The sequence below is a fragment of the Glossina fuscipes genome, unplaced genomic scaffold (assembly GCF_014805625.2).
Source record: "Glossina fuscipes isolate IAEA_lab_2018 unplaced genomic scaffold, Yale_Gfus_2 133, whole genome shotgun sequence".
Taxonomy (NCBI): Eukaryota; Metazoa; Arthropoda; class Insecta; order Diptera; family Glossinidae; genus Glossina; species Glossina fuscipes.
The window spans coordinates 897,927-913,219 of NW_023998476.1; the positions used below are offsets into that span (position 1 = coordinate 897,927).

The following is a 15,293-nucleotide window of genomic DNA, read 5'->3' on the forward strand; positions in this document are numbered from 1 at the left end:
ACAAATAAATGTCGGTAGTCGGTAGCCGTAAGGCGAATCTGGTAAGTAAGCCGCTTGGGCTAACACTTCCCCATTGAGTGCATGTATCAAAGAACTGTTTTGCCGTACAGTTGAATGGACGGATGTCATGTGAAAAAGTATACTTGTATTGCTTTTTTTGTTACTCTTTCAATTCGGTTGATTGGTATTAACCGTTTTATCTGTCTTTAATGGCTAATGAGAAATCATATATTCCCACTAAATGCAGAATATCGCCTTCATGTCAAAGCAATTCAATGTCGCAATCGATGTGAATGGTATGCCCGGATATACACCTGAAGGTTTACATCTAGGACTCCCAAAATAGATTCGCTTTTCTTCGTCAGTTAGGATGCTGCGCAAAAATGGCTCCTTATTTCGTACAAAACTCGACCGGTTTGTTTGTATCAGAAAAACTATTGTTTGCGTTGCAAAATGTGCTACTGTTGCGACACCACCTTATGTGGTGTTGTCAAATGTCCAAGCAGTAACATAAATACAACTTCAGACATGGTGCTATGATATCAATGAACAAATTCCGGTTTCATGCTTACAATCTTTCTGTCCTTTTTTATGATAACCAATCGTTCAGGGGACATCCGCATTCGTGCAACACTATGACGTTCAGAAAGGCGAGACAAAGAAGAAAAGATGTGGCTGTAGGGCCACTCGAGAAATCTGACCAAATGACAACGACAACTTCCTTACGTTACGAGTCATCTAATAAGACGATGTAAACCATTTACTGATCGTTCATTTCACAAGATATTTTGCAATTGTTACGTTTTGGCCGAAAGCGTTGGGAGCTAAAGATTAGGCCTAACACAAAAATAACACGTTTGTTGTTCACTTATTTTTACGTAAGTTTGCGGTAACAACTTGTTCCTGTTTTTAGGTGAAAGATGTTTACATATTACTCAAAGATGCATATAATAGTTCCATTTTGAACGGAAAGATATCTGAGAAAGCAATCTATCTGGTTTAATAAAACGAACAAGAAAATTACAATATAGAGGGTGGACTGCAGTGAGCATCGTAAACTACTCTAACTTTAACTACAAAAATTTAGTTTAATCATGATTGAAAAAACATTTTCAAATTTTTAATCAAATAAATTTTCATCGCTAAATATTTGTTTTTCTTATTTTGTGGGTTGAATATCAATTGACACATGCAGAGCAAATGGTCTTGTTCGAGAAGCGGTTATTAGCTTTTGGATGTAACATTCGCAAACCAAACACATTCATGTATCAACCCTTCGATAAAATGTTTACTATCTTTATACAAAGTAAAAGATAATTTGCCATGAGATAGACATTCATATAAAGCAAGTGTGTTTGTAAGAGCGCTGAGTGTGCCTCGGAAATTAAAGCCAATTCACACCTCATTTGCAATACAACTAATGACGCCTGCTGTTATATAAACTCTAGGTTGGGTTGTTGCTGCTGTTCTTATTTTTTGTTTCGTTTTCATTTGTTTTGTTTTACTTACGGCACCCCATCATATTTGTAGATATATAGAGACTCACACGCGCACACATATAGTTATTATCGGCATTTATGTGCATTGATTTATATTTCTTTTGAATATATTTTTGTTAATGTTGCAAATATGAGAGAAACCAAAAAGCAAAAAAAAAAGAAAAAAACATCGATCCAGTATCAGCATTATCAAACATACGCGGAGGCGCTTATTTTGAAGCCCATTTAATTACAAGTGCATATTGGTTACGTGCGCTTGCGACGCGCGATTTCATGTTTCTCAGACTCACTAAAGCAACTACAGCGCTATACTTTACTTACACCCAAAGTCAGGCAGCAACACTAATAACAAGTTAAATTCCTGCAGTTTGCTGGAGCTAAGCAATTCAAGGTTGCCGCTGATCGCAATGAAAGGAACAAAAAAACCAAAAAAAAAAAAAAAAACAAAACAAAAACATAAAAGGAAAAGCGGGGCAAAGCGTAAGCAATACGTTTGCCGTGTTATAGCACCAGCAAGCTATGGCCCGTGAAGCTTTAAAACTTGTTTTGTCAGCGACAAGGTATATCGATGTTTTCTTGTTGTTGTTCTTGCGTTTGTTATTGCCTTTTTGTTTTTTATTATTAAAGACTAAACCACAAAACCAGCAAATTGCTTAACATGCATGCATGTGTTCATATGAGTGATAGCGAATGCATGAGTGTGTATGACGATAGACCGATATTCGGCTTAGAAAAACACCGATCGTGGTCGCGAGATATTTTGAGAAATCAAAAGACATAGAAAACAAAAATAAAAAAAAAAAAGAAGCTAAAGCATACAAAACCCATCTACCATCTACTCAACGGAACCGCCAACGTAAACCACCATTTATTCAGCCATCGTTCTCTCCCATCTGAGAGGCGAGTAGTCTGTCTGAAGCCTTTAGGTTACTTCATGATTTTACACCAACTATTACATCGCCTCAAATTGGTGCTTATCTTTTTCACTTCATGTACACTCATACGTTTTTATCCCTTTTGGCTGCATTTCGATCATTACTTTGTACGAAGGCAGGCAAGCAGGCAAGCAGGCAGGCAGGCAGGCTGGCGTACATATGATCATTGACTTCAACTATATTTAGAGCATGTATCTAAATATGTATGTGATCAACATCGTGATCAAGATCTTTTCTTTATTTCTTTTGTTGTTGCTTTGTTTTTTCTTTATTGTCTTTTTTTGGTAGGCAAATTCATGCGGTTTCAGTTAGTGGTTTGCGGTGATGGACAACCATATGAAAAACCAATTTTTTCCTATAATTAGCTGCACGTTGTTACCATGGTTGCTATAGTTAGTGTTACTTGACGATTAAATGCAAGAAGAAAAGCGTCTCAAATTACTTTTAAGGAAAAAGCAGTAAAGCAAAATATGCTAATTTTGAGCACTAAGATAAATGCTTAACGAATCTGTCTTTCATTCTGCAAGGAAACAAAGAGAAGAAAGACCACTTGTTTCTTCCCTTTTTCGTTTTTTGCGTAAACTTCTTCAAATCTTCTTTAAATCTTAACGTTTGCTAAAATTTCCTGAGAATTAAGTATTTATCATAGCATTTGTTTTATTTAATGCATGGTAAGTGAAAACAAATAAATTAATCCTAGTCTCGAAGGGGTTTGCGAATTATTATTATTTTTTTTTTTTTTGGTCTTTTAGTGTAGGAGATACGAAAAAAAGTAACATTACTTCGCAATTGTGTGTAAAAAGATTTAAGAGCAATTACCGATCACAACTTGAGTCAAGCGTTAATTTGTTTTATGCGCAACGCACAAGCATGCACGATCTTAAATATGAATGCTATGCAAAAAGTATCCGAAAGATTCGCATAAAAAAAAAATAACTCATTGGTCAAATGATTGGTTTGAGTGATCATCTTTCAGAAATATCCAAATAATTTCAAAAGAGAGCAGGTAGTCTTTGTTCCAGACTGCTTCCGTAAATTTTCTTTTATTTTCTGCAGCTTTGAATCAAAATTCTGGTTACTTGCTTTGTGCGAATTCCATGTACCCAGTAACTCGTCATAACTGATCTACGGCACCACCATCCACAGTTTTCTTTTGCTTCATGTAAATGCTTCTTAACCATCATCGAGTACGCTTCTATGCAGCTCAGCCTGTGAACGACTACTCATATAGAACCAAATATAGGAATCACAGCAAACCCAGAAGTTTCCAGCTTTCCTTGCATGATTCGGTCCAAAATTTATACAGTTCAATGTCGAATCAAAGAATGAAGAAGATTAACCAACACTTCTTGGGCATTTTTAAATAATTTACACCGACCACAATCCCATGCTTTTGATATAAGGGACACGTCGTAATTACTTCGGCAATTCGTCGCCTAAAATTTCATTATAGCCTTCTGTCCCTGTGAGTTCGCATCGCATGACCTCTATAAAGGATTCCTCCTTATAATTGTAATTAAGAGACGCAATCTCCTTAAGCTGATCAATTAAGAGACATTGTACTTTAATTCTATGTTACAACTAAGTAGTATTCCCGTCCCTTACGCTAAAAAAAAAGAACGGCCCATAAACGGCCTGAAATAAAAATGTCCGGATACAATATAGATTAACCACATAAAAAACATAGCAAACAGATAAAAATGTTTCTATTTTTCTTTGAGTCCGAACCCGCACAAACCGAAACATCTTCAAAAACGGGTTTTTATTGTTAAACAGTTTTTTCTCCCACCGCTTTTTTCTGCAAACTTTTATGCAAAATTATATTTTCTTTTTATTAGACATGTTTCTACCTATTAAAGAGGTTACATTATATTTATTAAATTTATGTAGCATACGCCGGGAAATTTTCGTACTTTAATTGTGTACAAATTTGTAAAAAATTAAAGGCAAGTGATCTAAACAGGAAGATTCCCTTAGTTGCTTAGACAATTTTTTTTTTTTTTTTTTTTGCGTCGGACAACACACATTAGAGTAGGAATACTCGAGGAAATCATTATGCATACGTTTATCCACCTAACTGTGTCGACTTCTTTGGCGATTATGAGTGTACGGGTCAAAAATAGGCTATGTGTAATATGAAATTAAGTTGTAATGAAACGACTTGACAAAAAGATAAAAATATTTTCTGAAATACATTATTTACAGTAATACAAACGCATATTAATGATTAATTTTTAATAAAAAAAAAAGAGGTAAAAAAAAGGATTGAAAACTGTCCGTGTATTCCCATAGTATTTCCACGAAAAATTTTATTTTAAAAATTTTGGAAATTTCAAGTGAAAATAGTTGGCGTTATGTGTCTTGTCCTGTTAAAAGATAGGGGTACTTGAACAATTCGCAGTTTGTTCATGAAAAATATCTTCTACTGACTATTACAATGTGATATCTAGTATACTCTGGGCTAATGGAATATTTTCAATGGGTAAAATGCAGAACGAAAGGTCTATAGGAAATTACTTGAGTTATAGGGTAAAGCAATCAATGATGATTTGTTTTGCTTGTTTGCCTAATCAAATTATGCACTCGACCGTAATAGGAGTAAATCCCCTTTCCGGTTTCAACAAACGCTTAGTGGTGGCTATGAACGGATAAGATCGGAACGAATATAATATTCATTTATTTTACCATAATATAATACAATTGAAAATGAAGAAGTAAGATTTTCCTATGGTTGACTTAAATTAGTGAGCCACGTCTGTACGTCTGTCGGCTTGCCATTTTCTTAAACTCGCTTTCTTGTCTTCAACCCTGAACATTAGCCTGAACATTAAAGTTACCCTAACAGCCTTATTCCAGCCATATGACCGGCTACTGTTCATAAGACACAACAATTTGTTTTCTTCTCATAATTTCCCAACTTTTTATCAAGTTCAGTATTGTGAAGCAATAGTGACAATGAAACTCTAAAGAAGAATTGTTAAGTCACGAAAATCATATATGCAGAATCCCTTATTATTTGTGACATCTTTATGAAGTTGTTCAGAGTACCGTAGCAGAACTTTTACTTTTTGCTTTAGTTAAGCATAGGCATGCAATGATTTATATCGGTTTATGGGTCTATAGATATATATATATATATATATATATATATAGATATATGTTCATCCAAGACGTGAAAAATTTTGAATTACACATATGTATGGTACAATATTGCTTGGGCGATGAACATAATCTTATGCTAACGCTTGCGTGCTTCAACGCTATATAATCGAACGCCAGTGCCGACCGTAATACCATGTTCATAAAGTAAGACCAATATTCAGATTCAACTGCGCGAATATCAGATATCGAATGTCAGACATATTTCTTATCTACATTGCGACAAACATCATCCTGATTGTTCATGCGTTCTATTACTTACCCTCGCATAGCGCGTTACGGCTGAAGCAGTGTCGTGATGGGTGACACAAAATTCATTGCAAACCGTGTATAATTGTTTCTACATTTATTTATTTCTTTTTTGTTCTCTTACACCCATTTAGTTTAATCGGAATCTTTTTGATTTTGAAAATCGCACAGCTTTAGCCTTTCTCTTCACTTTCTTCTTGTTTTCTTTTGGGGTAAAATTAAAACAATTTTCTTGTAAATTTTACGATGAGTGTGAAACTCAAGTGCAGCAAAAATTTGCCGAAAAAGACAAAAAAAAAAAAAATTTTAAGCAGTATTTCATTGGCATCTGATTGGCTTACAAAACACCAGCCACGACAAAGTATATACGTATGCATGTATGCATGCTTTTAAGCACAATGCAAACCACGCGAAACTAAAAACTCCTGTTCATATGCCTGGCAAGCGCAAGAAATCACAAAGAATTCCTTAAACGAAACCAAATTAAATCTTGCTGCACATCATTTTGCGGTATCTTATGGTGGCCTTAAACCAAAAAAGAACAGTAATCCCCAACACATGTTCTTGTTATTGTTGATGTTGTTGTGCAATTCGTTTCGCTAAGTGTTGTATGCGGCCAAAAACTCTATAATTTTCCAATATAAATAATGAAGTGCAGTTTTTTCTTTTCATTTTGTTGTTGCCCAAAAAAGTTCAAGTCTTTTTCCCGATGGTGGTGGGTTTACTGTGGCCAAAAATAACTTAAAGTAAACTTGGCGATTCGGAAGGGAATAAACTAGGCAAGTTAAGTTAAGATTGTAGATCTTGTTCTTCGCCTTTAAGAACATATCGCAATGACACACTAATAGCAAATGTTGGTTGTCTCTGTGCACAGACAGACACTTATAAGTATGCGAGCATGTGGCAAAATTAACAAGCAAACAAAAAACAAAGTAACAAAATCTTGCAGATAGCTTAAATTTTTTTTTTTTTTTTTTTGTTTTCTTTTTTTCTCTTTAAAGGAAGTTTAACTTTGATTCTCTATTATATAAAGATTTTTGGCATAATGCCTAACCAAGTAGATGAGATTCTGGCATTTGTTGTTCTCTTCGTTATTTATTGTAGCAAATAATTTATGAAATAAACATGTTACCCATTAACTAAAATGGAAACTTTAGCGAGTTTGTTAAACTCCTCAACAAAGCGTTGATTTAAACAAACAATGAATAGAAATTAAACTTGTAAACGCTTTCAGGTAAACATGGTTCTAAACTAACATACGCGTATAATCGTGGAAATGCATTATCGTGATAAGGCTTAACGTAATTTGATAACAGACGCTACGAGGACTGCCGGGATAGTGTACATGGGTTCAAATCTCAAGTGGTCTAGGGGTTAGATTGGTCGTATCTAAGTGAGTGCTGAGTGTGTGAAGACATAGCCCTTACGAACTATGCACACATCCACTAGACTTGTGGTACGGCCCTTTCTAAACGTCGGCGTCCTAACCACGAATGGGGGACATCGCACGAACGATTTTTCATATTAGGTGCTGTGTCAGGAGAACAGCTAGCATTCATATACACATAGAGAAGTCTTAACCCTACATAGATTCTCTAGGTAGAACAATACGCGCAGCAGAAGGACAAAACGGAGTAGTATAGAGTAGGATGTGTTTGAAGATAGAAAATCTGTATGATTACCAACGTTTTGATAGCGGATAGTTGTATCTACTCGGCTATGCGGAAGCTGTATGTACGTAGCTTGGAAATATTGCGTTGCTACCCTACTTTCAACAGTCAAAAATGCAAACTCTTATAGCTTATAGGAGACCACACTAAAATTTACCCGTAAATCCGTAAGAAGGTTCAGTGCAAAGAGTAAAGATTAAACTGTCCAAGTACCCTCAGAAAATAAGATAATTTGTCAACGTTGTGTATAGGTAAATATACGTATAGACGAACCGCATTAAATGGTCTCGAAAACTTACTCTGATCAAAAATGGATACACTTTCCTAAACACACTTATAAACTTTCAAACCATAACGGTACAATTACAAACTTTTCTTTGTCGCCAGTGGTTGTAAAATTAAACGAAATAAGAAAAAGATCTTAGTAATCGACAATGTTCTTACTTTCATCATCATATCTCCCTTTAGATGGTCTAGTTTCAACATTTTATACATAAATAGTTACAACAACAAAAAAAAGAAGAAAATATCTCGTAAATAGCGAAACTTTACCTGTGTTAATCTAATGCAAACCATTGGTGTTCGGCATTACACCCTAGCGCAATGAAAAAACCAACTGCTGGCAGCTTCAGTAACATCCGTCATTTGATTGTAATAAAAAATTTGCGAGGAAATACGCACAATTTGAGGTGGGAAACAACCGCAACAACACCATACCAACGCAACGTTTATAATGTACATATAACATCAGCTATGAAGAACACAAAGCAAATATAATTCACCAGACTTGGAGCTAAAGTAGATTTCTTTAATATATTTATAGTTTATTTTATAGGTGTATGGCATATTTGTAGGTGCATTTGTGTTTATTTTTGCAAATAACATAAAAGAGTTTAGTAATAGTAGTACTTTGTATATACATTTCTTCCTAAAGCGAATTTGAACAGGAAATTGGTTACTTAATAAGCGGAAAAACCAAAAAATATTTTAAAAAAAGGAGAAAAGGAGGAACATATATACAAATAAACTCGTCTTCTCGATATGTGCACATATACGCAAGCACATATATAACACATATGTGTAAAAGTGCATTTGCATAATATTTCAATAAATTCTCGTAAAATTATATTCTTGTTTTATAATGAACATAAATCAAGTTTATTAAGATAGCCAGTCAGTCAGTCACGCAGCCATTTGCGAAACATGTAATAAGTTTTAGGAAACACTACCTGGAATGAAGAGAAAAAATAAGGGACAACATCTGCCGATATTTTGCTCCTCTGCGTAATATATATATAGTGGATCTTTCATTTAAACCCGATTTGCTATATAAAAAAAAAAAAAAAAATCAATGAAATAATTTTTTTTGTTTTTTTTGCAATTATGTTGGCATGTCCATAGGCAAGATATTAAGCTGATTACGATAAAGTACGACACGTCGAATGCTGTTGTTGACAAATTTCACTAACAAATAAAATGAAATCATTATAATAAATTTTTTAAATTGTAATTTAAAGTAATAATTACATACAGTGAAAATACCTGGTAGCAGTCAAACTAGAGTACTTTCGATATTTGTACTTTAGGACCGATCTTCCGTTCTATTGTAAGTGCGGCTTTAAACGGCCCTGATTGTGACAACGAATATTATACATCAATTACAAATCTATCCATAATGGCATATGAGAGAGCAGGAAGGAGCTCCTTAAGATGCTTCGAAACCTTTGATCACTTATAAAAATGGTTTCAAATTTAAACTAATAGTACTTACTGCAGGCTTTTATTGAAAATGTTCGTGCATCGGATATTAAATTTAACGAGCTTGTACAGCTTATTATTGTTATCTCAATTCTTAACTCGGAGAAATTCAATTGTAATACAACTTTTTAGGAATTACAATTAATTTTTGTTTAAGCTCGTAATATTTGTATTATTTGCGAGCTATCCGCGTGAATGGTCGGCCAGGCAAAGGGTCTCGACTAACAACTCAATGGCTCCGTGTCAAAATTTTAACTGCGGTAGTGTTTTCAATAAAATCGATAGCTCATAACAATAATAATAATATTTAGGAACTGCTGCAGTTACAGGTTTCCATTGAATAGCGTTGCGGAGAAAAATTTAAAATGACCGTGACCGTGACAAATCAGTGTCTGCGGATTCAAATCACAGCACGGTAGAGCACGCTTGATTGTAGCGATAGTGAGTGCCCAGTCGGTAAAGGCACAACATATATACTTTCCTTGAGCGATCGAAACATTAAAATAAACAAATAAAGCGAAGGTCAAGGAAAGGTTGCTATCGTCGAACCACCAGAGATTTTAATAAAACAAAAACAAAATGTGCATTATAGCGAAAAAGATTGAGAGATAATCTTGGCAAGTAAGAAGAAACCCGTTGCTGCAAACGTTTAACGTTTCAACGTTCACACCCCTTGATGTTTGCCCCTAGTTAACAAAGTAAAAACTATTAACTAAGTTATACTTTTATGAACTTGAAAACTCAACAAATGTGGTTTTCTGTTCTTGCTGTGCTTTGCTAAATCATTTATGATTAAAACTTCACATGTGGCCCAAAAGCAGCGGCAATAATCCAAGCTAAGGTTGATCTGACCTCATTTTGGTTACTGATAGAAAAGACGGCAACACCAACTGTCTGTGTTAATTTTACATGAAAGTATATAATAGAAACATTTTATTTCTAAAATGCCCGCTGACATAGATTAAATATAAAGCGATAACCTTTGGGAGAACAGGACAATTCCTACTAATTAGGACGTCCTAGTACTCCTAGAAAGCCACCATAAGAAAGTGAGCAAAGCAGTCAGGAAGGAGATATTTTACAAGCAATTGATCTATTTTCCTTTGTCTACTTGACTCTATTGCTTCCCTAGATTTCGGACATATTTTGCCCAGCTTAAAACCACTCTTACATTTTCCTGCAGATTTTCAATTTTTCAAGGAGAAATATAGGCACAAAAATGCTGCGCTTTCTATTATGCAACTCCTTCGCTGGTTCATAAGAATTTGCATAGGCCTGTTGAAATAGTACCCACAGTAGCTGACTGCCGTCAAGCAGACATCACCCGACACTCTTCATATCTTTTCTATGGAGAAAAATCGTAGCCGCTGGAAGCAGAATGAACTTGTACACTGTTTAATACTGACGTAAGTGTTTAAGACAAGAAAGGCAATTCGCGAATGGATCTGGAGGACCATATACGTTCAAACCTAATTTAATTAAAAGGGATTAATAAACACTAAAACGGAATTACGGCTTACTATCCCTTAGCAAAAAAAGAAAACAAACTGAAAGATCATAGTAGTTACAATGCTTCACTTTTATGCTAACTTGCGGCACCGTATTTGGAATATACTGCTACGTGCGGAAATATCAGTGTTGAAGGTCAATATATTTTGAGTTTTTTAATTACGTTCACTTAGGCTATATGAGCTTTCGCTACTGCGAGGTCATGTCAAATCTGCAGCCAAAAACAGTTGAACGAGCACCGCGCAGATCTTCATTTTTTTTTTTTTTTTATTCATTTATAATTGTTGAGAATACCCCTATCTAAACGTAAACTCCGGCCATAGGTAAAATATTCGCTTATCGCTAGGTATTTAATGTCATATATCTTAACACCTATTTTAAAGAAATTTTTGTGGTTAGCTTTCAAAATAAACAAAAACTTTTACTGCCTACGTTTCAGTGCACGATAGAACCGAAAATGTTGCATATCTTTTTTCTTTTTAAAAAACAGCTTTTGAAAATTCATTCATTCATTACTTTCACCTTTTAATCTAGTACTTAACTGTTGCAAAGAGAAATTTTTCCTTGCCTACTTTTAGATGCATGTTTATGAAAAATTTACATCGCCTATTTTTAAAGACAGGAATGAAGCAGCATTCTTCTAAATAGCAATGATTTCTAGCAGTGAACTCTATAACCTTTTTATGTTTATTTCATACTCTTCGTAAAATATACAAATTAAGTAATTTTACGTTTACGTTACCTTAACATTTTACGGTATTTGTAAGGTAAATTTACATAAACTATTATCGTTAAATATATGGACATGCTTAATCATGTATTATGCATGTATATTTATTAAACATTTGGGTTTTAATGTACCTTAATATAAGGTCCGATAACACTGTAATGAAACCAACCGCAACATAAACACCAACAACGACAATAGTTATTTTTGTTTAATTTTATTCACATACGAAAAACATGATCGAGGCGTATGCGTGAATTATTCGGTCTTTTAATGCACTAAATTAATTTTTGTTGATGTACAAAATCCGCCTCGGAAAGTATGCTGCAAAAAATTAATATATTTTGCAAAGCCTAAAAGCGAGTTTTTAAATATTTTATGCAATTTCCGGTAATATGTAACTTTTGATGAATTCATTTTCTTTTCCTTTTACATTGGCGTTGTTATTGTTGAATGTAATGAAATTTTAAAATTAATTTATATTCCTTATTTTTTTTTGCACTTTTCTACTTGCAGCGTTTTCGTAGCGGCGCTTAATATAGACGCATGGCATTTAAAATTGAAACCACGTACTGGTTCTAAGCTTCACAACGTCAACGTGACGATATTTATCAACAAATGCAACAACACACTAAATATAAATGTTTGGTGTATAAAATAATCAAGTGAACAAATAGAACAAGTTGGCAAACAAAATATAAACACTGAAAAAGAACGAGACCCAAAGACCAAAGAACCAGAGCGAACGAGAATTAGAACCGAAAAAACAGAAGCATAAGCAGACATGCAGCAGTAACACTAAATAAATGTGTAATTCTAGGAGTTGCGCTGGGTTTTTGGGCCATAAAAAGTGATAAATTGCTTTGAAAGCAGCAAAACGCTCATAAAAACTTCAAGTTAAGCATTTCATGGTGAATGTCCGTTTTTCGTATCTGTGTGCGTATGTTTGTCTATATGTGTGTCTATGTGTGTGTGTGTGTGTGTGTGTGTGTGTGATATATGTAAGTGCTTAAATGTTTAAGAGCCAAAAGTGCTGCGAACGGTAGTTCTCTTTATATTCGTTTTTCCGTAAAACGTAATAACATCGTTTGAATGCGTTCGTTCGTACGAGAATTTCGTGTTCGGTGTACGTGTGCGACACGTCTGTTTTCTGGTCGTTATTGCTACTGTTGCTGCCGCTGCTGTTTATGTTGCCGATGTTGATGCCGTCGCAATTGTCGTTGTTGTCTTTATGTTTCTCTCTAAGGATGTTCAGGATCAAGTGCAAGGTTATGTTTCCTGTTGTACTCTAGAACTACCTCTAGACATTTTTGTGCTTGACATTCTTGCCGCATCTCTTGTCATAGTTTCCTAATACTTTTACTAAAGCATAAGTATAACAACCAAAAGATTCAACGAACATACAGAAGCAAGCCAAAAGGAACGTATAACAGAATTCACTTGAGATTGTGATAAAAATGTGTAATAAAAGCAAATTCTGTAAATTGTATAGAAACTGAAAGAACAACAAAAACAATATTGTTGTCATCAACAACACCAACAATCATAGCATAGTTATGCAATTGTTGTGCTTTTTTGTTCGTGTTTAAAGGCGACTGCATTGGATACTTTGTTGAAAAGAGTTTTATGTACGCCATCCGTACGCTTGCGATACGTACTTTTTAGTGTAAGCGTGTACGTGAATGTTTAAAGAAAATGTTATAAATATGCTTAGGATGGATATAAGCAGCAACTACTTAAGAGGCTGCTTTGAACGTCGTCATCAGCATCAACAATATTGTCAAGAGTTAAGGCGGCCAATGAAAAATATGCGCGACAATATCTTAAAATGTGGATTATCGTCAGGATTTTTACTATGGATTATAATCATCTCGTTGGAGGGAGTTGAAGGTAAGCTTGCATTCTTCACAATTTAAAAATATTAAAAATGCTTCTTGAAATTATTTTGAAATACTTCGTAAATATATCGCTTTAATCAGTCTTACATTAAGTTCAAATTGTGTTGATTGAAATTGAAAAAATCATACAAAAATAATGATTCCTCAGCACTTGATAGCCTCTGCAATAGAGGATGAACATTATTACTTATGTTAGTATGTGTGTGAAAGGGCCATCTGAAAACTCGGATATGATGATAGTGACACACAATGTCAATGACGTAAAAGACAACCTAAAAAATAACCTTCACATACAAGTTAATCATTGTAAGAGAGAAGCAGCAGCAAAGCTTCAGCCACTTGCACTCTTCGCATTACGTATATAAACGTTTTATATGTCAGTCAGCCATTTCGATATGAGGGCAACAACGAAAAGACGAATTTCTCAGAAAATTGTAAAAATTTCAATGAATTATTTATTGCGATGACCGAGGATGGACGTTACACAAGCTCAAATGAGGCAGATGGTGTGCTCGTAGCGAAGGGTAATAGGTAGTAATAGTAGTACTCGTATCCATATTGTGTTTTTGTTAAGTTCTCTGGTTCTCTGGTTCTCTGGTTCTTCACTGCATTCACATTATAACGTTTCATTATCAAGTCGTATTTCATCTTTATTGCAAACTTTTCTTTTTGAAATGAAAGCAGAAGTTTTGGTTTCAGTTCTTTTTTTTTTAATGTGATTGATCCGAAAAGTACCGGGAAAGTTTTATTGCTTACAGTTAATTTTTAGTTCTTGCCAAACAATGGGAAAGGGTTCCTTCATTGCACCTTTTTCAGAAAGTATCCTATGAAAATAATGCCGGTTATCGTTTAGCCAAAAAATAAAAGCTTTCCCGGTACTACTAGAATTTGTACGCTTTTTGAAATAAGAGTCCAAAAAATACTTTTTCGGTTATGCCTGACTTTATATGCTTGCTAAGCAATAAGCTCTCATTTTGTGTTTTATAAAACAATCTGCAAAACGAATAACGCGAATTGCTTAATGAAAAGAAAAAAGTTCCACAGGCACTACTAGATTGTTCTTTATGGAAACTTTTTCAGCTAAAATGTTTTCGTACAAAAATTGTTTTGCCTGACTTTACTTTCTTCGTAATATGAAAGCCAAAATTGTTCAAATTCCTTCTTCATTCATATTTACTGTGAAGTAATGCCGGATATCTGTATAAACCTCTTAGAAAATCATGCCAAACTTTATTGGTTTTCAGTTTGTTAAGATTATAAGATTGTATAACGCAACTTTCTATGGCTAAGCGTGAACGTAAACGTGGCTGGTAAGATGCTTAGAAGCAGAGTCGTATTGCTCGTACACGGGTCCTCTATCAACCCTATTCATTGAAAAAGAGATGCAAAAAACTAAAGCAAAGATCTTGAAATGTTATCATTAAAGCTTATCAGCGTTCGCTTACATTACTCACTTGCCACAAAAACCCGTCCATAACAATTTCAATGCTTAGCTTGCCAAATTCTCTTGATTTCCTATCGACAAATGTCGTTCAATAATAATCAGCATATTCTCCGGTATAAGCCCACGGAATACTTTAAATTATGTTTATATGCTTGGCTTAAATGTTGGCGCAACTTTCCGTCTTTAAATTGTGTTCGGTTTTAAGGAGGTCGGTAAAAATGGAACAAGAGTCAATTGAAAGAAAAGAGGAAACAAAATAATTCGATCCCTGGAACTTTTTTCACAGTGACTTTGGTAAAAGCAGAAATTCTAATAAAAACTTCTCATTACGCTACGTTTAAATGCTTTAATGTTGAATTATTTATAATGATTTGCTTTATGCCTTTTGTATGGTTGAGTAATTTAATGTATTTCGGTGCTTTTTGCTTTTGTTTGTTTTTTTTTA

At 34.4% G+C, this 15,293-nt stretch overlaps 1 protein-coding gene across 5 annotated transcripts in view; it reads left to right on the forward strand.

The window, feature by feature from the left end:
* The window catches only part of LOC119640907 (roundabout homolog 2), a 201,409-nt gene that overhangs the window by 45,953 nt on the left and 140,163 nt on the right, over window positions 1-15,293 (forward strand). For all 5 annotated transcript variants that reach the window (XM_038039240.1, XM_038039242.1, XM_038039243.1 and 2 more), the window contains exon 2: window positions 12,023-13,396. In XM_038039240.1, coding sequence (XP_037895168.1) covers window positions 13,189-13,396 — 208 coding nt within the window. In that variant the 5' untranslated portion in view covers window positions 12,023-13,188. The remainder of the gene's footprint in view (window positions 1-12,022; window positions 13,397-15,293) is intronic.